At 39.6% G+C, this 21,730-nt stretch overlaps 1 protein-coding gene across 1 annotated transcript in view; it reads right to left on the bottom strand.

Moving 5' to 3' along the window:
- Positions 1-21,313, bottom strand: part of PDE8A (phosphodiesterase 8A) — a 128,046-nt gene extending 106,733 nt beyond the window's left edge. Inside the window, exon 1 of the mRNA XM_010571920.1 lies at positions 20,844-21,313. Within this exon, the coding sequence (XP_010570222.1) occupies positions 20,844-21,104 (261 nt within the window). The 5' untranslated portion in view covers positions 21,105-21,313. The remainder of the gene's footprint in view (positions 1-20,843) is intronic.
- Positions 21,314-21,730: the final 417 nt, after the last annotated feature.

The following is a 21,730-nucleotide window of genomic DNA, read 5'->3' as shown; positions in this document are numbered from 1 at the left end:
CTAATTCACGTTCCTCTACGTATTATTACTCTACCTCTGATACACTGAGAGATTTCTTTACCAGTTCAGACGAGGAAGGATCAAACTGGAACAAGCAGATCCCATGAACAAGATCCTCTACACCTAGACGCAAGACACGAGTCTCTCCTCCCTCCCTACAAACAAAAGAATACTGCCACTTGGCCCATATTAAGACTTCTTTCTACATCCCAGGAAACAACTATTTAATCTGTGTGCATCATCAGATTGAGTCAAGGACATGAATTACATGACAGTCTTCTACATATCCAACTTAATGCCAATTTAGTAATTTAAAACCTAAATAAATAACATTTTTTCCCAGGGCATTAGGCCATTCTAAGGTCAGCACTCCATTCCAGAAGGAGCTGCCAGCCACCATACCCATCCTTTGGGGACTGCTTTCTCAGAACATATGTTGACATTGCCCATTCAGGCAGGAAAGAAAAAATTGTGATGAGAAGCTGAAGTCCCAACTTAGACCATATTGCTTGAGACCATACTTTTGGATATCTTACTATCAAGTCCTGTTTCAGGCGATTCTAGCACCTCACTTAAGGTCCAAGAGCTTATCAAAGAAACCCCAAGTATGTTAATTATTTTCTAACTATTGTTTATTTTCTAACTACTAGACCTACCATCTCAAGTACTGAGGCTGCCCTGGGAAGCAGCTAGTACAGGGCTCCTGTCCCACATACACTAGCCAGCAGAGCCCCAAGGAGAAGGGCAGAGGCAGGGAGGAAGGAAGCACATCGGATTGCTCCAGCCACCATCAGACAGGAGCACTGGGAATGCTGTGGTGAACTGGTCCCCTGGTTTTGTTTCTGAAGGAGCATTAGCCAGTGTTTTTTAATCTAGTTCTGGCTTAGTATATTCCCAAGAGACACCCAGTTCAGCAATCACCAAAAAAATGGCTGGTTTAAAATGTCAGGATACATTTTATTCCCATAGACCTGTTCAATTCCCTCAGGCTTAATGCAACAGTTTAAGAAAATCACTTTCTCTGAAGAGATAAATTAATCTGCCTGGGTAGCTTTCAGCTATGCATAGAACCTCGTGTCCTTCCAGGCAAGGGCTCCACCTCTGTCCTCCCCATCTGCAACAGCACCGCTGACTGACATCAGCCAGGGCAACCACAGGCAGAACAACGCCGTCTACCAAAGGCTGCGGTTGCAAAATCAGGCGCAGAATACAACTCGACATAGCAAGCTGGGTTTGTCTTGATGCTTTGCCATGGACACGCTTTCATCTCTCCTTTTACTTTAAGACATCAGGGATTAAAATTCATTCCAAATACATTTAATTATAGAAGCATAGCCATGCAAATATATGGAAATACACAGTTTATTATTTTGATACAAGATGACTGATTTTTTTCCCTCCACTTGATAGCTTCAGTGTTAATTTTCTTTTTTTACTGTAAATAACTGGGACACTGGATACCAGTGCTATCATTAATTATGTCAGCAGATGAACAAGTCATCTATTACTGAGCTAAATTACTTCTAATTGCACATGCAACTCTTGCACTCTCCTTATGCATAAATAAGAATGAGTTTACATCTTTTTTAAAAGTCTATGTCATTAGAGAGAGTGAATTAACAGCGTTCACTTCCTAACATGATCATTGTTTTTATTTTATTTTTACATTTATATGATGTAAGCACTGAAGTGTATAACAGCCCTATAAACATACAAGAAAACATGATCCCTGTCCCAGTGAGTTTACATTCTAAGATGGGATCTCTTGTTAGCACTGATTTTTTTTCCACTTTTCCAGACTGATTATCAAAAACAGTTACAAAGACCTGTCCAAACTAAGCGTGCTACTCCCTGCTAACACAAATAAGATGACATTTAGGCAGTATCATTACTTGTTTTTCTCCTAAATCTGTTTTCCTCAATGCAGCATGACCCTTTCCTCTGCCCTCCCCAGCAACACACTCACACGAACACAGGCTACCAACTGATCCGAATATACTGAACTCACAAGTACAGCCAGTTATTCCTCAACATTAGCAATGACATCTGAAATCCTCAAGATATTGGAATGAGAAAGTTTTCGGGTATTTTATATATATTTCCACTTTTTTTTCAAATATCACATTGATTAAGCCTTTGATTAACACGCCACTTCAGCAGAATTGGGTATCATTTGTACCCAGAAAAAAACCAAAAAAACACTACACACAGAAAAATAAATAACCACAGCTCCAGTCACAGAAAAAAAGCTCCCATAATTTAGACAAAGCTAAATAAGAATCTTTAAACTAACAACCATGTGTAGTCCTTGCACCACGGTTGCTTATCTGTCACAAAGCAGACAAGCTACACAATGGCCTTGACTGACCATTATAAATCAAAGTTAACATTTTTCTATTTGACCATCTTATCTTCCTGCCTGAGTGATGAAACCCACAAGTCACTAAGTAAAATATCATTCTAGATCCCAAAAGTCTTTGCCAAAGCACAATGTGATCAGTCTCAAGAATTTTTTTAAAAAGTAATGTGATGGTTGTAAAATGATTGCTGAAAATACTGAGAACCTTTCCCAGGCAACTCTCTTAGTTTTTGCTGCTGCTGTCTGTTTCTTTTGGGTAATTTCTAATTCTATGACGCTAGTCTTCGCTTGGAAAGGAGTTGTAAAGTTTAGAAATACCTACTTATTAGCCCTAAAAAGCTGCTATTTTACTAAAAGCAGTTAGAATCAAGCAATTGCCTTCTCTAAAAAGAGAAGTATTTTCAAAAAGCAAGGAAGTGCTGACCCAAAGATGTACTCCAAAGTGTGAAACAACATCATGTGACATGAAAACAGACTAGGGACTCCTGATCCCAGGGCACATGAGGACTGAGCGTACCACAAAGACTGAGCTTGGTTAGTTTCTGGTTGGAGGGTGTTTACCCTGCAAAAGACAGTGAATGCGTGATCTGTGGAACAACACTGTCATGAGCTTCAAAAATTTAATAGCCTAATGTTTATAGAGGGCAAGGCATTTTGGAAAGATGCTATAAAAAAGGCACAGAAAAATTAAAGAACAAAAAATAAAATATGAACAATAATTAGATTTTAGGTTTATTTTCCATGGACTGAACTGGAAGATCATAAAGTGTAAAAGAAATGACTGCTAAGATTCAATAAAGAGCTGAGATTCAATAAACAGCTTCCCCACAACATGCAAATCTATCTCCAGCCTAGATAAAGATACTGTACCCATACATAGTAGCATATTTTTGTGCTAAGCCTAACTTTACAGACTTTGTTATGGCAGTATTACAAATTTATATAAATTATTTCATTTCTAATACATTTTCTGTCATTTCTGCACTTGGCTGTTTGGCATACTAATAATGACCATTACCATTCCAGCCACTAGCACACAGTTGACTTCAGTCTAGAAAGTCTTGTTCGGCAGCGAGTTCTCCCAGTCGGCAGGATTCGCTCAACTGTGCTCTACCATGCCCGCACACTGGAGCTCTAACATGGCACAAGAGACCTCAGTAGGCTAAAGCCAGTACAGACCACCCTCCAGTTTCTGTAGTGACAAATCGGATGGGAAAAGAGTAGCCAAAACCAGCTAATAATGTAACGACTCTAAGAAAACCAGCTTTTTTATTAACTCTATAAGCTTGAAGCATCAGCTTGGCTCCAGAATGTGGGTACAAAGACAAAACCAAGAGGCTTCATCTCAAGAGTCCAGCACATTGTTGTGGTTTACTTGCATAATACCACTTAAATGAAATTTTGTTCCAGCCTCAATGCAATCAAGATGAAAGCCAGGCCTCTCTCAGTCTATTCACACTACTCTCAAGAAACCAAAGAGGAACGGTTGGTGGCCCAAAATCAGACTGCAGAGTAGGGAGTTACTGGATGCAGCTCCATAAGCAAGGTGGCACTCATGGACCACTTCTCACTCATCTCGCTAATGGTCACCAACTCTGCAAGTGCAAAAGAGAATGGGAAGCTCTCAAAATTACTGGAAGATGTATCATAGCAGTTAATTACATTAGAGACACAATGAACATGACCCTTCAAAAAAAACTGAGACGATGGCAGTTGTTGGGAGTGTATCTGGAAGAAAAGTAACAATTTCTTCCACTTGGTCCTTGTCAAAAAAGAAAGCTCTCACAAAACTAGCTTGACCTTCAATATTTTGGGAAGCCATTTCAAGATCCCTAGTAAGGGGAAAAAAAACAATTTCCATTTCAGATCAAAGTTCGGTTTGATCGTAACTATTCGTGCAGATATTCCCTTTTCACAGCAAGTATCTGAACTGGCATGGTTACAAAAATAGATGGAAAATGTCTAATGTTTGTTATGAAATTGTGTCAGCACCAGCTGAATCATACAAGACTAGGAGTCCATGCTTAATGTCATTTATGACAGTCTTTTCATATTTAAATAACTAAAATTCATATCCACAAACTGTAATTAAGTAATTTACACATCAACTAATTATTTATGGTTTGTGCTATGAAAACCAAAACTATTCTTTTCCCCACAACTTTACTTCTTTTGGTTAAACAACACAAGAACATACCTACAATTTAAAATGTCAGTGAAGAAAACATTTTAAGCATAGAACAGCACTGCAATTTTGAAAGCTGCAATTTTTCTAGCATGGCAGATTAGAATTAAGTTTACTGCATTTTAGCTGAAGTTAAAGAAAAATTATTTTTTGGTTTATTTGAGTTTGTGTACACATCTATGAAAATACTCCTCTAATATCAGATTGATTTATAATAATGGCATTTTAAGGGCTACTGACCTTGGTGCAAATGATTAAGAGTACACTGTGTGTACTAAATCAAGATTTTCAGAAAGATCTGTTTACTAGCTATGCTTCTTTGTGAATAAAAAGATTCTATCATTTTTAGGATACTGTTGTATGCCAGTGGGTGGGAAGAAGCTAGACCTTCCTCAAAGACCTTCACCCAACAAAAGCACTTCATTAAAAAAGAAAAAAAAAAAAAGGAACTAAGTGAGAGGATGTATACTGTTTGTGACCAAAAAAAGTTACAGATACACGCACACATGAACATTAGAAACATGAAAATGGCAGTCGAAGGTAGAACATAATAGCAAAAGGAAGAAAAGGAGCTGCAGGAAGGAACCTCCGCTATGTGTAACTGAATAAGTTAAAGAAAAACTGCAGACCACCATGGATGCCAAAGTAACAAGGTCAAGCAGAAACTGGCAGTAAAATGGTGGTTCTGCTGCAGAAGCAGCTGTGGCATGACAACATTTGTATCACAAGTTCCCTTTCTGCATTACCACCAAATTTTCACCAAATCACATCTGGTAATTCAGTATCTTCCATACAATACTCATTTGTCCCATACTCTAACATAAATCTAGAATAGTTTCATATGATAATTATTAATATTAAATTGGTTCTAAACAATGCAATTAACTGAGAGTTCAACTTTTCCTTAATAACCTTAAGTTGCAGAATGCGGAGCCACATACTTACAGCCTGTTCTGAAGAGCAGTGTCCTACAGTAAAAGGCACACAAACAGCAACAGAGGACAAAGGCCATTAACAATCACTTATTTGTCCTAATTCAAGGACTGTTCCCCTCTGTTTGTTCAACTGCCTGGTCTAGCCTACAAAGCCTTGCTGACAAAAAAAGCCTTTTCTTACCAAAGGTTTGCAAATACCCACATTATGATTTCATACCTCAGCCAGACTATTTCCTGTTAAATCTACCTGTCCAAAAGAGGAAAAATTCCAAAAAAGCACCAGTGTCATGGCCACATTCAGAGTGCTAGCAAAGTTCCTTGGAGCTCTCACTGTTACAAATTCTTGCTGCAAAGGCATCATCAGCTGCCAGAAACTATCATAGTCCAAAGGCTTGACAAGGAGGGAAACGGCTCCATGTGCTGACTCTGTACCAGGTTCTCACTTCACTTCCATTTCATTTCCACAGTCCTTAAACCCTGGCACAGGTATAACACAAGTGTCCTGGGAAGCTTTCTCATTGCACATGGAGCGAACATTAGCAAAACTGGGTTTGCTGGTATACTTCATACCAGTTCCTCAAATGAAACAAGCTATTCTAACAAAAGCATGGCTTCTTTCCCCCCTCATCCACTACCATTATACCCATAATAGAGATTTTTCCAGTATAAAATATTATTAAAAATCCAAATCTCTCACTGACATTTCTAGGGTAAGTAACATTCCTCGTACTGTCCTGGCCTCAACTGTATTAAGGCTTTGCCTGAATTAGAAATGTGCCCTAAGTAGAATTCCACAAGTCAAGAAATACAGGAAAACTTTCTATTGTGGAAGAAGTTATACCATTGTCTTTGTACTCTCAAATGGCATAAACGATACTGTCACAAGCACAGTAGTGTCAGTATTATTGCTGCGATTAGAGCAGGGCTTTACCCTATCCACGTCAGTAAGAAATCACCAACGTAAATAACAGACTATTGCAATATTAACATACGAGGTGAGAGGAGGATGCCTCATCACCTAAGATCCTGGACACTTGTTTTTGTAACATATGATGGGATCTTTCAGGGTCATGGGCAGCAGAGGTTTGCAAACTTCTTTGAAACAGTATTTACTCCTTCACCAAGGCCAAGTTAAAGAAACCCAGCTAGCTTAAACTGCAGTCAGCAAGCTCAGTCTCCATCGCCTTCAGCAGGTGTTTTAACAGCTCTTGGAGAGACTAAGTTTTCTATACTTTCAGGGGAGAAAGGGGGGAAGGACAAAGCACAAAAATAAACCAGATCAATTAATTTATAAAGAAACAGGTAACAATGAACTGTTCTCTATTTTTAAGTGAGCTGAGTAACAAGGAATTGTGTATGTATGATCTTTTTTAAAAAAGTGAAAAAATTACCATAGATCTTCAATCAGTATCATACAGGAGTTGCAATTCACACAACTCAGCCACAGCCACTCCCCCTCATCCCAACACCACTATCAGCTTGGGAGCATTTGTAAAACAGCATTGGCTTTAACACACAAAGTGGTATCTCTACTAGGCAGCGCTAGGTAGGACTATACTATGTATCAAAGTATTTTCAGTATCTGTTAAAGGAGGCCTTAATTGGTTTTAGAAGAAGCAGGACTGCAGTAATAAATCTGATCTCTTGAAGCACAAGTTGGAAGTTGCACCGTCTTGTCAGCAGGTTCACTATATGATGTATTGCAGAGCTTTGGCTGCAAATAAGCTGAAGCCTGCAGTTAATGAGCTGTTCAAAGCAGCTGTGAAATAGTCAACTTAATTAAGCCAAGTTTAGTTAACATTCATCTTTCAAAAATTTTGTGTGAAGAAGCAGGCTCTGGAATTGCCCAGCTACGCACCGTAGGAAACTGCTGTGTACTTTTCTGAACCAAGAAATTAAGAGCTCATGTGATAAGAGATAGTGCTATTTTACAAAGCGTTTAAAGAAAGCCCCCTGACTGTCCCAGCATGTTGGGGAGCTTAATTTTTTTTTTCTATTTTTAGAGAGTTAAGAAGCATAAGCACTTGAGAACAGTCACTGATGGTTTCTTAAGATAGCCTGACCTCTAGAAAGACACGTATGACTTGGAGACAGGAAGGAGAGCCTCCTGAAGAAACCTTCTTGTGAAGGTCCAAGCTCTCACCACACGGTACTGAGCTCTGCAGATGGGTGCATTGACATGGCAGCCATGATCTGAGAGGTTTGTCCTACTCAGATGAAGGCAGACAACGTCAGAGAGCATCAGGAAGACCAAACTGCTCTATGCTCCCTAAATGTATTTCCATCCTTGTTGCTCATGGCTTTGAATAAAGCACTTCCAGACATACCGCTGTCTTTCCTGTACCTAAACCAGGTTAGCACATGTTAAAGACCCTGTCCAACCTAGATTAAAAAATTAGACGTTAGGGTATACCAAGTCAGGGGTTTGTATTCTATTTAAATTAACTTGAATTAAATTAACTGCAAGCTAATTGGCAAATATCCTGTACATACGTGTTCCTCTGGACAGTCTGCTCATGTCTGTTCTGGGACAAAAATACCTGTAGTAACCAAACTGAGTTATAGCAATCAATTAATCTGGGTTTAAGAGCTTGTGTTTAAACAAACCATTACCACTGGCCTCAGTTCATTCCTCAGTACAGAGGTTGAGGTTTCCCAAACCTAACTCAGACTCTTCAGGAAGACCTCTTGCAGGACCCAGAAAAAGCAGAGGTGCAGTACTGCTAGCCATAATCCCTTCACCCTAGCAATCCTCTGTCATGCTTTACCCTCTACATGAAATATTTTGTTGGTTTACCTTAAAAATCATTAAACTATTTCAGAACAGGCTGTGAAGACCCCTGCTTTAGGAGAATCTCCTAGAAATTCTACCTGCTGGCTTGGGACCTCTCCGTGTTGGGAAAGATGACGAAAAAAATGCCAAGCCCTTCACCCACACTCACCTCTCTGCAAAATGGAGGGGGGAAAAAAAAAAAAAAAGGGAAAAAAACCAACACTGAGGTACTTTACAGGTCCTTGTAACTCTTACAAAGTGGCATGAAGCTAATAGTAGTCAAGCATTTAAAGATTCTCAAGTAATATTTCACATGTGTATTTACTGTTACTGAGTATATTGTTACAAGGGTAAGGGGAGACTAGATGCTAAAGTAGTCAAAGTGATTGACCACAGCCAGGGAAGCGTCACTCTGATTTCAGATATGCTCAACAGAACATACCTCCTTGGTACCTTTATCCTGAAACTGAACGGAACTGGCACAGCGAATCCTAACAAGTGGATGCAACTCAGTACTTCCCTGATCAGTCAGCTGGAATGCCAGCCAGCTGGGGAAAAAATGTAAGGGGCCATTGACCAAAAGTATCAGGTTTCCTGAGGCAGGATGATAGTTCTTTGCAGGTCATCTGTGGAGAAAGGGCAAAAGACCACATGGCCTCATTGCTAAACACACACTTTAGGAAACAAATGACTGAGGGAACCAGTGTCCTTGCTCCAACTGATGATGGAAAAAACTTAGGAGGTTTCTCAGCCTTTTAGGACAAATCACTCTTCCATAACTAGGTAAAGATCCCTGTGGAGACAACTGAGACTTCTGCAACCTACAAGCAAAATCATTCCCCATAGTGACCTCAGAGTCAAACACTGGACCCCACTTACAGTCTACGCTGGCCTCTGGTCTTGACCTCATGATTAAATTTACAAGGCCATGACAGAGCAGTGCAACATATCAGGGAGGCACCTCCTAACCCACGTAACTCCTGTCTATAGAATAAAGGGTTGAACATCACAGCTACCTCTTAACGCCCACAGCCTGCACTTCCTAGCACAGCTGAAAGGCTCACAGAAGAAAGAGAGGAAAACATTTCAATTCCCTGAACCTACACCAGGCGTATTTCACTTCCACAATCCTTAAAATTATCTAGTTTGCTTAGACTTTGTATAGCAACAAAGTAAGGTTACCCCATAAAGCAAAATTTACCTCACGAACAGTGTCCCACAACCTTAGCAGAGCACAGCAGAAGAGACTATATTGCCCAAATTGCACAATAGAGCATTGTAAAAAAAGCTCTTCGCAATCAGAACAGCCAAGATAAAGTTGGGAGAAAACTTCAGAGCTATGTAACCTCCAAAAAGAAGTCCTTTTTAGTTTAATTGGCAAAATAAGAGATGGTAATTTCAGCTTACTTTTTTGACCACCCAGCTATGAATCTCACTGTAAGCAATTCACAAGAGAGCTTAGCTTTTTAGAAAATCCAAACTTCCAATTGCGCTCCTCTGAAAATTTGGTGGGACTAGGGCCTAAGTCAAGTCAAGCCATTAGATCAGACAAGCCATTAGATTTCCCATATCTCTTGCCAACCACTAGCAGGGCTTGATCCCCCAGCCCCACTCCCACTCTAACTTCGAGGCTTTGCACTGACACAAAAAAGAAACCCATCTTCCAAATGTCGTAACACGCTAACAGTGACAGCAGAATTGTGTTTTTCAGTAAAATATCATAAGCGGATACATCAATATTTAGCTCTAGGAATCAACAGTAAAGAATGCCCACCAAAATTCCATTTTTTAAATATTTGCTACCAAGACAGCAGGCTGACACTACTGCCTGTCCTTCAGGGACAAATACTGTATTTGCCCTTCTCACCAAAGCCAGGGTGAGAGGGGTAGACCAGCTTCCTCACTAAGCAGTTTCATTACTTCCATGAGTTTTTATTATTGCTAACAAGGATCATAAAAGCTAAATCTCTCTAATCTCCAAAAAGCTGGTTCTTGCTACTCAGTACCACTGTCAGAGGCAGGGCACTGTGAAAAGGCTATGCAGGCTGCTTTTTGGAGAAAACTTGGTTCCCCACAAGGTACTGCTCTGACACATTCATTTTAAAGAGCTCTCACTTGCAATAGTATTTCAGAAAATATAAACCCCTCCAAAAAAGTAAGCAGCTGCCCCAAAGTAAAAGATTCCATACTTTGGCAAAGGTAAAATGTTAGATTATTCACTGAGGGGAAAAGTGTCATTGCTAGGCTTAGGGGCTGTGACTGACAGCACTACCACTGAATTCAACCTGACTGCTCATGACAGGTCTCAGCTCCACGGCATTAAATAGCAAGGAACAAGACCAATCATTTCCAGAACTGAGGACGTAAGATAATATAACTAACTGACAGTATAAGCAGAACAGCCCTTTCATCTGAAATTCTGCAGAAAACAGATCACTTCCATGGCAAAAGACAAAAAGAAAACAAATACTAAGTAAATTAAAAGTTACAGCAGAATCAACGGAAGCATGAAGCAGTGTCTGAGCTCACAGGACTTACTCTTTCTTTCAGTGCAGCTGTTAACAAAACAAAACCCATTTGGGTTTGCAAAACCCTCTTCGCCTGGCTTTTAAACATTTCGTCCCTCTAAAGTATCAACATTACCCTCAGCTTTTTTTCACCTGCAGGATACTCTGCCTTTTGTATAAAAAAAACCCACTAGCTTCTCTGGTAATGAAGTCCTCTTCACAATCCAAACCCATATTTGGTTACAACTCATACCCCTTGCTTTCTTTTAAACACTTTCATCAGTTGTTCTTGTTCCCTGCAACAGTATTTGCAGAAACAAATAACATAAATGATCCACACTGATGGTGTTTCAGTGCTAAGTATGTGCTAACACTGGTTTGGAAATTAATCCTCCATTCAAAAATTTCACTCAAGAGTACAATTTTCTAATTGCATATGTCAACTTAGCAACCAAGTTTTAAGGAGATAAAACTAAAATATCATTATCATATTACATGCCAAAACTGTGAAAAATGAGAAGTAAATCAGTATGTCCAGACTAAAGCCAGAAGAGGAACATGAAAAACTCTTCTCATTTTTGTACCTTTAAATAGCTTCCCGGCATCTTTCTCCAAAGCACACTCTGCTCACTGCTGTTAGAGACAAAGCACTATGTTACATGGAGGCAGTTTGATCTGAGAGCAGCTTTTACGTTCCTGGGTATATGATGGCCCTGATCCTGCGTGACACATAATGAAGATCAAGCGTGCAAGTGGAAACACACAGCGAGTTGGCCGAAGAGCTGCACGCTAACCAGTGACAGTCTGGTTCTTCTGATTTCAGATCAGTATCTCTAGCCTTGGCCACACTGCTGCATCATTACTTACAGAATGATCATCCGCAACCACAAAGCACCAGGCAACATAACACATCCCAACACACTTCAGATGCAAGTGGAGAACTACACAGGTACAAGTACGCAGAAAAAAGTCCTTTTGAATGTGTAGGAATTCAAAGTTTTAACTTTGGGAGTCACCACTCTCAAGAACAGCAACAGACTCGCAGATTTCATTTATGACCTGAAGCCACAGCAATTTAAATTCTTTATGCAGCTATTGCTTGAGAATGGCCCCTACTGCTACACGAAGCTGGGGGGGGAGGGGGGGGGGGGTTAAAAAAAAATCTATTTGCTATCCCATTACTCCCATCATTAGACAGTTAATATCAGTTATTGGTAGTTTTTTGCATTAGTTATGCATTAAGCAATCATAAAACATGGGACCCAACCATAAGGGTTGATATCCTAGTTGCACTTCAGAGAAACCAGGTAAGTTTTGCTTACAGACCAGAGATCAAATTCTGGCTGTTATGAACTTTGTAAGAACTTTGCCACTAGTTTCAGTACAGCCAGGAACTTGCCCACTGGAGCTATACTGATGTCTTTCTGGAATGACAGAAAATAACTTAGCCCTTAGTAAAAATATTATTGCCAATATTTTTATTTTCAAATCATGTATCCAACGGGAGGCTATTTTCTACCATAGTGAGAGGTAAACGTAGCAGTCCCAAGTTCTGCCTTAGGTACACCCCTCAAGCCCACAAATTTTAATGGGATTGAAGGACTGTCATTAGTCAGAATTTGGCCCATCAATAAATCTCTTCAGTATTTGAAAATAATTCCTTGCTTTGTTTTGAAAAATAAAATGCAGATATCTTGCCAACAACCCCAGTGCCATCCACACTTCAGTGTGTGGCAGAGCTCTTGGATTCCAGTACTTGTAGACTTACATCCTGACATTCGTCCTATGCTGAGATATTTATCACTGTGTTACAGCTCATGGAAAAGTGCAATTTCACCAGGCAGTTAAACTGCAGCAGTGTGCAGAGCAAGTCACTTCAAGTTACCAAAGTAGCAGGTGTGGTTGTCCTCAACCATTTGTGGAATTTCTCACCAAACTTTTATGAAAAAAAAAAAAAAATTAAAAATTGAAAGAAACAGCAGACGGTATTTCAGAAAGAAGAAATACACACCTGCAAACTCAGTCATCGTGGCTGAACGGTGATCTTAACCTATCTACCTATCACACGGATACGTTTGTGCTTTTAAAACCTTGGAATTACAACCACTGTTGTAAAACAGAGTTCTACACTTCAGTGTCGGAAGAGACACAATCCTGATAATTCATTATGAATAAGGAACACCATCTATCTGATGATGCAAAGTGTAGATACTCCTAAATACAGGAAGATTGTATTCAACGCGGATTGAGGTTCTTTTGTTGTGCTTTAATTAAAATGTTAGCATATTTCTTTCAAACAAACAAGATCCTTATAAAGAAGCTTTACTTTGCTGATCACTTACTGAGGCTATTTGTCTGATTAAATTTTATTAGAGATAACGAACCTCGAACTGAACAACAGAAAGTGATGGTAAATGTGTAACTTTAAAAATACGTTGTCTTTTAGTGGCAAGTAAGATGGGGCCTCATAAAGTTTCCACCGCATCCCAGTAGGGAGCTAAAGGTCATTGCTAACTCAAAGTTAAAAACAATGGGAAGTAGAGGATGTCATTCTTTCATATTTGGCCAGTGATTCTGTGTTTTCTTTGTATGGATTTACTTAGGAAACTGGGAAATATAAAAAACAATGAAAAGATTTCAAGGTTACCATTTTCCCCTTAACAGTATCAGAAATCTGTTCATGTCACTATATAAAATGTTTGATTTACAAAGGAAAATACCTCTTACTTGAAAAGGTTTGATCTTTTCAGGCATATAAAATGTTTGAAGTTTCCTGTGCAACTCTCAAATTAATTCTGCTATTGCGAAAAGAGTGAATTCTCATCTCCAATAAAGAAACAGACACAACTTAATTTAAAAAAAAAAATTAGATAAAAACCAGATTAATTTCTATCCTGATCAATAAAAAAAAATATTTTTTTTTCCCTTGAAATAGTATCTATTTAGTTCACTCAGGAATGAAAGACCTATCTGGCCAACAAGGAGATTGTCTTTACACCAACAAAAATACCTCACCCTAATTTCTAGGAATTGAGTGCTCAAAAATTGTCTATCAAATAATAAAGTAGTAGAACAAAAAGCAGTATTTCCTCCTTCTCCAAGCAAAGATGGGAATCCTAATTTGAGTCCCTCATGCTGGAATTGGAGTCTTTTTCATTAGAAACAGTATTTTATTCCCAAAATTGCTTTTACGTCTTGAATATTCCTTTTTTTATTCCAAGTTCTTTTGCTTTGGAAGGACATTAACTCTCTACATACATATGCAGACTACCTTTAAACATTTAAAACACCATCAAAAACCTTCTCAAATTACCTTGTCAACCACATTCAAAATAGATAACTTAATTCATGCCAACACATTTCCATGTCAGAAAGTAGGTTCTAAACCTCCTTCTTTCTCCTGAAGCAAAGCCATACGTGTGGCAGCTAGTCTGCAGAATGCTAAGCTTTTTACTTTATGTACAGTGACAGACTTACAGATTTTACAAGGAAAAGGAGAAAAGAGCCTGGGATTTTGATCTGAGGCCAACAGTTCAACCCACAGTAAAAGGGGATGGTCTGGAAGAATGCACAAATTAGAGACTCCGCTATTTCATTTCACAGCGTGTGTACCAACATCATTTATCACATTTTGGCTTTAACAGGGATTTTAAGAAAGAACCTAAATGGGGCTGGATGCCAAAATCTTTTTCAAAAGCAGAGGACTTTAACAACATCACTTCCTTGATGCCTTTGAAAACTTAAAAAGCTGACTCTGGGCAACAAAACTACTTAGTATGTCACGCATGTTAAAGCTATTCAATTTGCATCTTGTCATCCTGTGCCAATTTAAATTATGGTTAAATGAAGATACCTAATTATTTTACCCAATGGACAGAGAGCAATGCTTAGAATGTCACAGAGCCAAGCAAATCCCTAGTGAACCTCTACTGCATGAATGGGTCTGACATGTAAAAACACTGCAATTCACATGGAAAACTGCACTTTGGACACGAAATCACGCTCTGCGTGCAATCTCAGAACTGTTGCTAACAATGTTTTAATTCCATCCATGGCTGGTAAAGCAGTTTACAATGTGGGCATATTATATCCATACACACCACCAAAATAGAACACAATGCTAAATTGTTCTCCTATGTGTGCAGGTGCTTCTGTGGTCCCCTGACAAAATGACAACTTACGTAAAGCTTGTATTGAAACAATTTCACCTTGGGGCCAGTCTGCTCATTACCATATTTGCTTGAAGTTTCTTTCACTTTTTGCTGAGAGCTAATAAGAGCTTTAGCTGTCCATATCTCTAAATATTTATTTCCTCTTTGAGGACTCATTTGAAAGTCAGTTGGCATTCCAACTGCTCAAAAAGTGGAATATTTTCACTGTATTGTTACTATTGCTTAAGAAACCCAATTCTGGAGTCCCTTCTCAAGGTGATAGCCAAGAGAGGTGAACAAAAATTCATGTAACAACTAAAGTAAACCAGCAATTTATCACTGTTGGTAGTGGCAACTGTTGGATATAACAATTTCAATGGAGGTTAAAAATAATTTTTATTCAAATATCTCTCGTTTTCTTGACATGGGCATTTACTTGAACATGAGGAACCGATATTAAAGCATACAATCAGGGAAACAAAAGAGTTTCCAAACAGTATGTTTTCTACTTTTCAAATTAACTACGGGCAACTTTTTTAACAAGACATTCTTCATATTCACATAGATTGTAAGCATCTTCTAATCTAAAATTCATTGAGCGTGAAGTATCTGCAAGTGGGTGTAACCATTTCACCATTTCGTATCTTTAATTTATATTTAGACTTAGCATTTTGGATGTAAAATCTGAATTGCTGGCACCTTAAATAGCAAGGCAATGCTGGTACCTTGCACTGGAATTTCACACCACATGTAATACTGGGAATGGTAGAAAGGGAGGGAGAACTAGTAAGTATATCACCTCCTGTTCTTTCTCCTGGCTTATAAGTACACTCTACAACTAGAAAATTTCTCACTGTGGATGTACTTACACTTCAATCTGAGCCATACAATTCAGAATACAAAGGGTACAACACAGTAAGATAAATTCCTAGAACTGTAGAAATAAAGGCTTTTTTTTTTTTTAATACTTCCTCTATTGACACATTCAGGTGGTCAGAAAAGGAAAAGCTTAGAAATTAACTACCTAAAATGGTCAGGCAAGAGACACAAAGCAAGCTCAAACCAGGGGCGGCGAAGAACAAAGCAAAGGGCAGAGAGAAGTCAGTGTTTCATGTCTAGCACATGAATTTACGGCTGAAAGTAGTTTTGGTGAAGTTTTTACCAACAGTAAGTACTCCAGAAGTTCAGGGTCTAACCTTGCTCATCTCTGTCACACAAGAAATTGCCCTCAGATGCAGCGATGCCTTTTGCATGAGCTGGTTTGCATGACCAGGAGCCATACCAATGATAATGCTTTAAAAATTGAGAAAGCAGCTCATGCTATCGTAGTAGTGTAGCGATCTATATGCTGCGAGTGATTTACAGTTTGGTTTTTTTCCAGTTTACGTTACTAACAACAGGAAATTAAAAGGTAAAGATAAAAAATAGTCTTAAATATGAACCCAGTTCACATGTCACTACACCAGTTCACTTCACACCATTTAAAAATTAGACTCCCATCCCGTGGAGAAAAAGGTTCATGCCTTGCAACAACAGCATAAAAAAACATCAGCTTGAAAGCCTGGAGCCGTCAAGATTGAGAAAAGTTCGTGTATCTCAGCGTGGGAAGGATCCTCTCAGTGGGAGCAAGGATCTCTGTAGAGGAGGGCTGACGTCAGTGGAAGTGGGAGGGAAATGGTGGTGGCAGGGAGGTCTGTCGGGAAAATGATTGAGGACAGTTTCAGTGGGAACAGGGAGGAATCAAGAGAGGGTGGATGGCCTCAGTGGAAGCATGGACAGTACGCGTGGGAGTTTCAAAGGGAGGGAGGGCTTGTGTGTTTCAAGGGGAAGGACTTACCAGACAGACAGGAAAAGAGCAGACAGCCTAACGGACTAAGTAATGTGCTGTTAAATGCTGAAACGAGATCCACTTCAGCACTGCACGTACAAGTTTAGCATACAGCCTCCTATATGCAGAATTATGCAACCATTGCTTTGCAGTGACTGTAAAATTCTTAGGCAATTTCACAGGGTTTGAATGAAGAAGACTTACTGGCTGTAGGGCCATGGATTTAAACTGGCTGTCCCATATCAGCTGACAAATCAAAAGGCTACTTCACATTTAGCCCTGCTGGCTTAGGACTACTTTTAATTTAAAATAAAGGAAGCTTGGATTTACTCTGTGATCCCCTTGCACCCAAACGCATATATTTCTGTGTTAAACATACATGACCAGGAGAGTTACACAAGAGAAGAGGAAGGAAATCTCACACCCGTAAAAGAATGACAGGGCAAAATAAATGCACAATGTATGTGCTACAGTGTATATTAGTGCACTATAGAAGAGTGACACACGTGATGTTGGGACAGCATATGCTTATGAATACCCAAGTAAATTTTAAATAAATGCCCATGAAGTCCTTATACCATTCCAGCACTTACTCCACTTATGCTACAGATTAAACAGAGGTATTATGCTAAAGGTGTTTAAGCAGGTTTCTATAAAGCCAAGTACCTTTACCACAAATTCAACACCACAAATGTCTGAAGAAGAAAATCATAACTAATATATACGAAAAAGACAGACTATCACAATTTTGAGTCCACTTTCCTGAGATTTTTTTTTTAGAGCTAAAAAAAAAAAAGTAATCAGGAAAACTCTCCTTTGCAACAATACTGGGTAAGTGTCATTTGATAACATAAGACTGGATAATCAAACCTCAGTCACTGTTACTGCATCTAAATCTTGCTCGTCTTTCCCTGGGAAAATTATAGAGTTTAATCTGTGGAGTTGGTACATTGAAAATTAAGGGAAGGATTTTCATGGCTGGTTCGCTTTTTAGATAGGGCACTTACTTGGAGGTGCTCATAAATTTTCAAATGAAAGCCATGTATGAAATTACTAATTAACGAGGGAGATACAGGTGCCATGACCAAATACAAATTATTAAAAGGGCTCCTCCATTTCTCATATAATATCACCATACTCGTATATACCATAGGTATTATGGCATTTATCTCTGCACAAATGTACTTACAGGACTGCTCTGCAAATTTGCTATGGATAAACTTAGATTTTTCCATATTAGGAAGGAACAGGTAATTTTTTTAGCTACAGTTTGTAAATTGATGCAAGTCACAAAATACAGTATGCTCACACCACACATCCGGAAAATGATCCTCTGCTATTTGACGAGAAGAAAGATATAATAAGACACAAACATAAAGCCAGAATAAGTCTGGGGGCTAACTAGCAATACATATAATGCCATTTTACAGTTAGCATGGGTTATTTCTTTTTTTATGACACTTTATGACTTGAAAAATGTGCACTATAGCTAACAAACCAATTCGATAAAAGTTATTGCACTACCTATTATACATATTTTAATAAACTTAATGCTAATGCCAGCCGAAATGAAAATATGAGATTTCCACGCGGGCCAAGCTTTGTTCTTAGTTCTCACATAGGGCTTTCTTGGCTTTAATCTGTGCATATACAACAAACGGACGTGAATGAATTTCAATTCAAGTGCACTGAAACCAAGCGAAAATGCCAGTCAGGCAGGTTACTGGCTATTCACACAAATTCTGACAACACCACCATTGGTCAAAGCACAAAAGGTTTCTAGCATCTTCTGTTCGTGTGAGGGTGTCCCATGGGCCATAAAGGGTGTACTATGCACTCTGAAGAATAGCAATAGTTCCTAGTAGCACCCTAATTCTTACAGTTCCTCCTTAAATCAAAAATCCTTTTAACTCCAAAACAGCACAGTGTCCTGCCCAATGCTCCTTTTGGCTTCAGGGATTTCACACTCCTGGCCCTTATCTTCAGTGTTCTCACACTCTGTTTCTTTCCAGCCAACTTCACTGTACTGTGAAAACTGCTCTCCAGCAATAGCGTAGCCCTCTTTCCAGCACAATCTCTGAGACAACACAGCTATCCAGCACACTAAGAACTGTAAATCTGATCATACTACACACACTAATGACAGAAGCAAAGAATGAAATACCATGCTGCTTTATAGCTCTAAAGAACATTACAGGATTTTGCACATGAAAGTCATGCAGATGTGATGCGTCCAACAGATTTTGTATTCAGCTGATCACAAACAATTCAATTCTTACTTCTCAAAACCCATTGTTTCACAGCAATGTGCTTAGAGTGATGACAAGGGCAGAAAATATGACTGATAAAAATCAGAATGACTGCCAATGAGATTACAGTATGCATATGAACCAATATCAACCGTATAGCATCTGGCTGAATTATCCAAACCCAGTAACAAGAATTTTTACAAAGTTCTTGAGATCGAATAACAAAATTTAACAAAACTAAGACTGCTGCCCGTGCATGCTTCTGGAAACAGGTTTTGGAGGTTTTTTGCCCATAAGCAAGCACACAGATGACAAATTCACAGAATATAAACTTTAAGAATACTTTTGGTTTAGATTTTGTAGTGTGCAATTATAATCACAATTAAAAATTCAGCTAGCAAAACAACCGTCAGGATTCCGGTAACAACTTAAGTTTCCTTACTGTGGTTACCGTGTTAAATATGCCATAAGCATGTCTATCACGTGTGAACAGGGCCATAAAGTTCAGTTTCCTGCGCAGCGTTATTAACACAAAAATTTGGTTTAGTGTAACACCATTCAGCTTCACGTTCTGCCTTAGGTATTGTTAATTCCTCCTCCAGCTCGCTACTTACAAAGTGTCTTCTCATTTTCTAGTCTGTTTTTTAAACCCCTATGAACTGAGACTACTAATCTGGAGGAAAACAATTGAAGAAAACCACCCACAGTACTGAAGAAAATTATTCCAGGTCACTACTCTAGAAGCCATCTTAATGAGCATGTAAAAATCCTAAGAGAACTACAAATCATTAGAGTTTCTGCGAGTCTGCAAAACACTTGACATTTACCTAGTTCTTGCCTGCATCTCAAGTCTTTATCTTATATTTACGGCATGTGTATCTCAGTTCTTATCACAGTAACCCAGAGCAGATCAGCCATGTTATATAATATCGCCTGGGCTGCTACAGTTTGATTATTTTTTTTTTTATTTGCAATTACTTATTTTTACGAAATAGAGACAGTTCCCCCAAGAAAGCAAAGATATAGAATAATCAAAGCCTACAGCATTAGGACCTAAAGTACAACCCATAAACAAACAGGCCGTCAACAGAAAGTAAACAGACAAGCAAGCACTCCGCACCACTAACTCTCTCACTTAAAAAAAAAATTTAAAAAAATCACAAATTACAATTTTTTTCAGTATGTGCCAGTCAACTTCATACAGTCTTGTGTTGTATCTCTACACAAAAGCATGCACACTAACACACATGCAAAAAAAACTCCAAAAAATACCCTATTTGCAGCAACAGACAAGGTCAACAAGTTGTTAATGTAAATCAGTACCCAGAGCAAAAACCGCTGTCGCTCTCCTTTCAACTTTCTGAATGGAAGAGGTATGCAAATTGATCAGCCCAACTAGCAGATCCTTCAGACTGCGATTTGCCTCCGCTTCCAAACAAGACAAGCACAAACAGCAACAGTGGACGACCCAGCACAAACAAACATGTAAGACGCAGGAGTTAGTGGCAGTGCAGCTCCCACGCACGGCAGAGTCCCTCCACGGACAGACGGACGGACAGGCCCTCCGCGTTCAGAAGTGAGACCCGTGCCCCTGGCTCTAACGACTGGCAAAGACAATTACACCGCTCTCCTTCCCGGCATCAGGAAGACTCGTTTTGTGAAACGAAGAAAGAGGCTTGAGTACATCTATAAAGTCGTTTCATGAGACTGATTAGTTTATAAACGAAAGTAACAGCTCAAGCCAGGAAAAGATCCCCCGCAACGTATCGCTTCAGCAGGGAGACTCCTTGGGTTAAACCGCTACAGCCAACTCCTGTTCTGAGAGAAACAGTGCTTATGTTTAGCACCCTTTTTACCTTAACACTGGATCTGCTGGTCTGGGTCTCTGCCTCCATGCTCTGGCTGTTCTCCCTCTTGTCTTTCTTAGAGGTATTAGTCCTCACCTTATAAGTGGATGTGTTGGAGGATTTAATGAATAATCCTGGGACGGGGTTGCCTTGCTGCTGTTGAGACATGGTTGTGTTGGTCTGGTGAGGGGAATTGCACTCCTCAGACTCTTTGCTACTGTGATAGACCACTCTGCTGTCAGAGATGTGGATGCTTGGAGCACAGCCCATGCTTTGTGGCCACCTGGGGAACACTTCTAAATTGTATATATATATATGTGTGTATCTCTCTCTCTCTCTCTCTCTCTTTCCTTCCCGTTGGTATTTTCCCCCTGCTTAATTTTTTGTTAACAGGTTGAATCTCTTTTCCTGCGTCTCCGCTACACTCTGAAGCATTGCCATCGGTCCCTTCTACACCACCAGAAACGTGTCTGTTCTCCTTGTCCTCCAGGAAACGGGTCCTTTTATCTCAATCTCAGCAGTGGGCTGGGGAGCTGGAGGGGAGGGAAGGGGGGAAATCAAGAACCGGTCGACTTCATATTTTCACAGATTATTATTAAATTTTTTAAGCCATCTGAGTATCTTGGTAGGGTTTTCTTTCCTTCTGGGGAAAAGAAAAAAAAAAGAAAAAGGAGGGAAGAAAAAAAAGCAAGGCAAAAATTAAAAAAAACCCCAAGCCCCGAACGACACGCACACACACCCCAGCGTCTTCTCGGCTAGGCGCTCAGAGCGGCTGGGGGCACTGCACCATCTCCTCCCTCCTAGTCCGGAGCACGGCGCATTTTCCACCTGGGTTTGCACAGCGTTACCGATTAACCCGGGGCCGGGCCGGGCCGGGCCGGGGGCCGCTCCCCACC

The sequence above is a fragment of the Haliaeetus leucocephalus genome, unplaced genomic scaffold (genome assembly GCF_000737465.1).
Source record: "Haliaeetus leucocephalus isolate CR32 unplaced genomic scaffold, Haliaeetus_leucocephalus-4.0 Scaffold339, whole genome shotgun sequence".
NCBI classification, from domain to species: domain Eukaryota; kingdom Metazoa; phylum Chordata; class Aves; order Accipitriformes; family Accipitridae; genus Haliaeetus; species Haliaeetus leucocephalus.
This window is presented reverse-complemented; position numbering and strand designations above follow the sequence as displayed.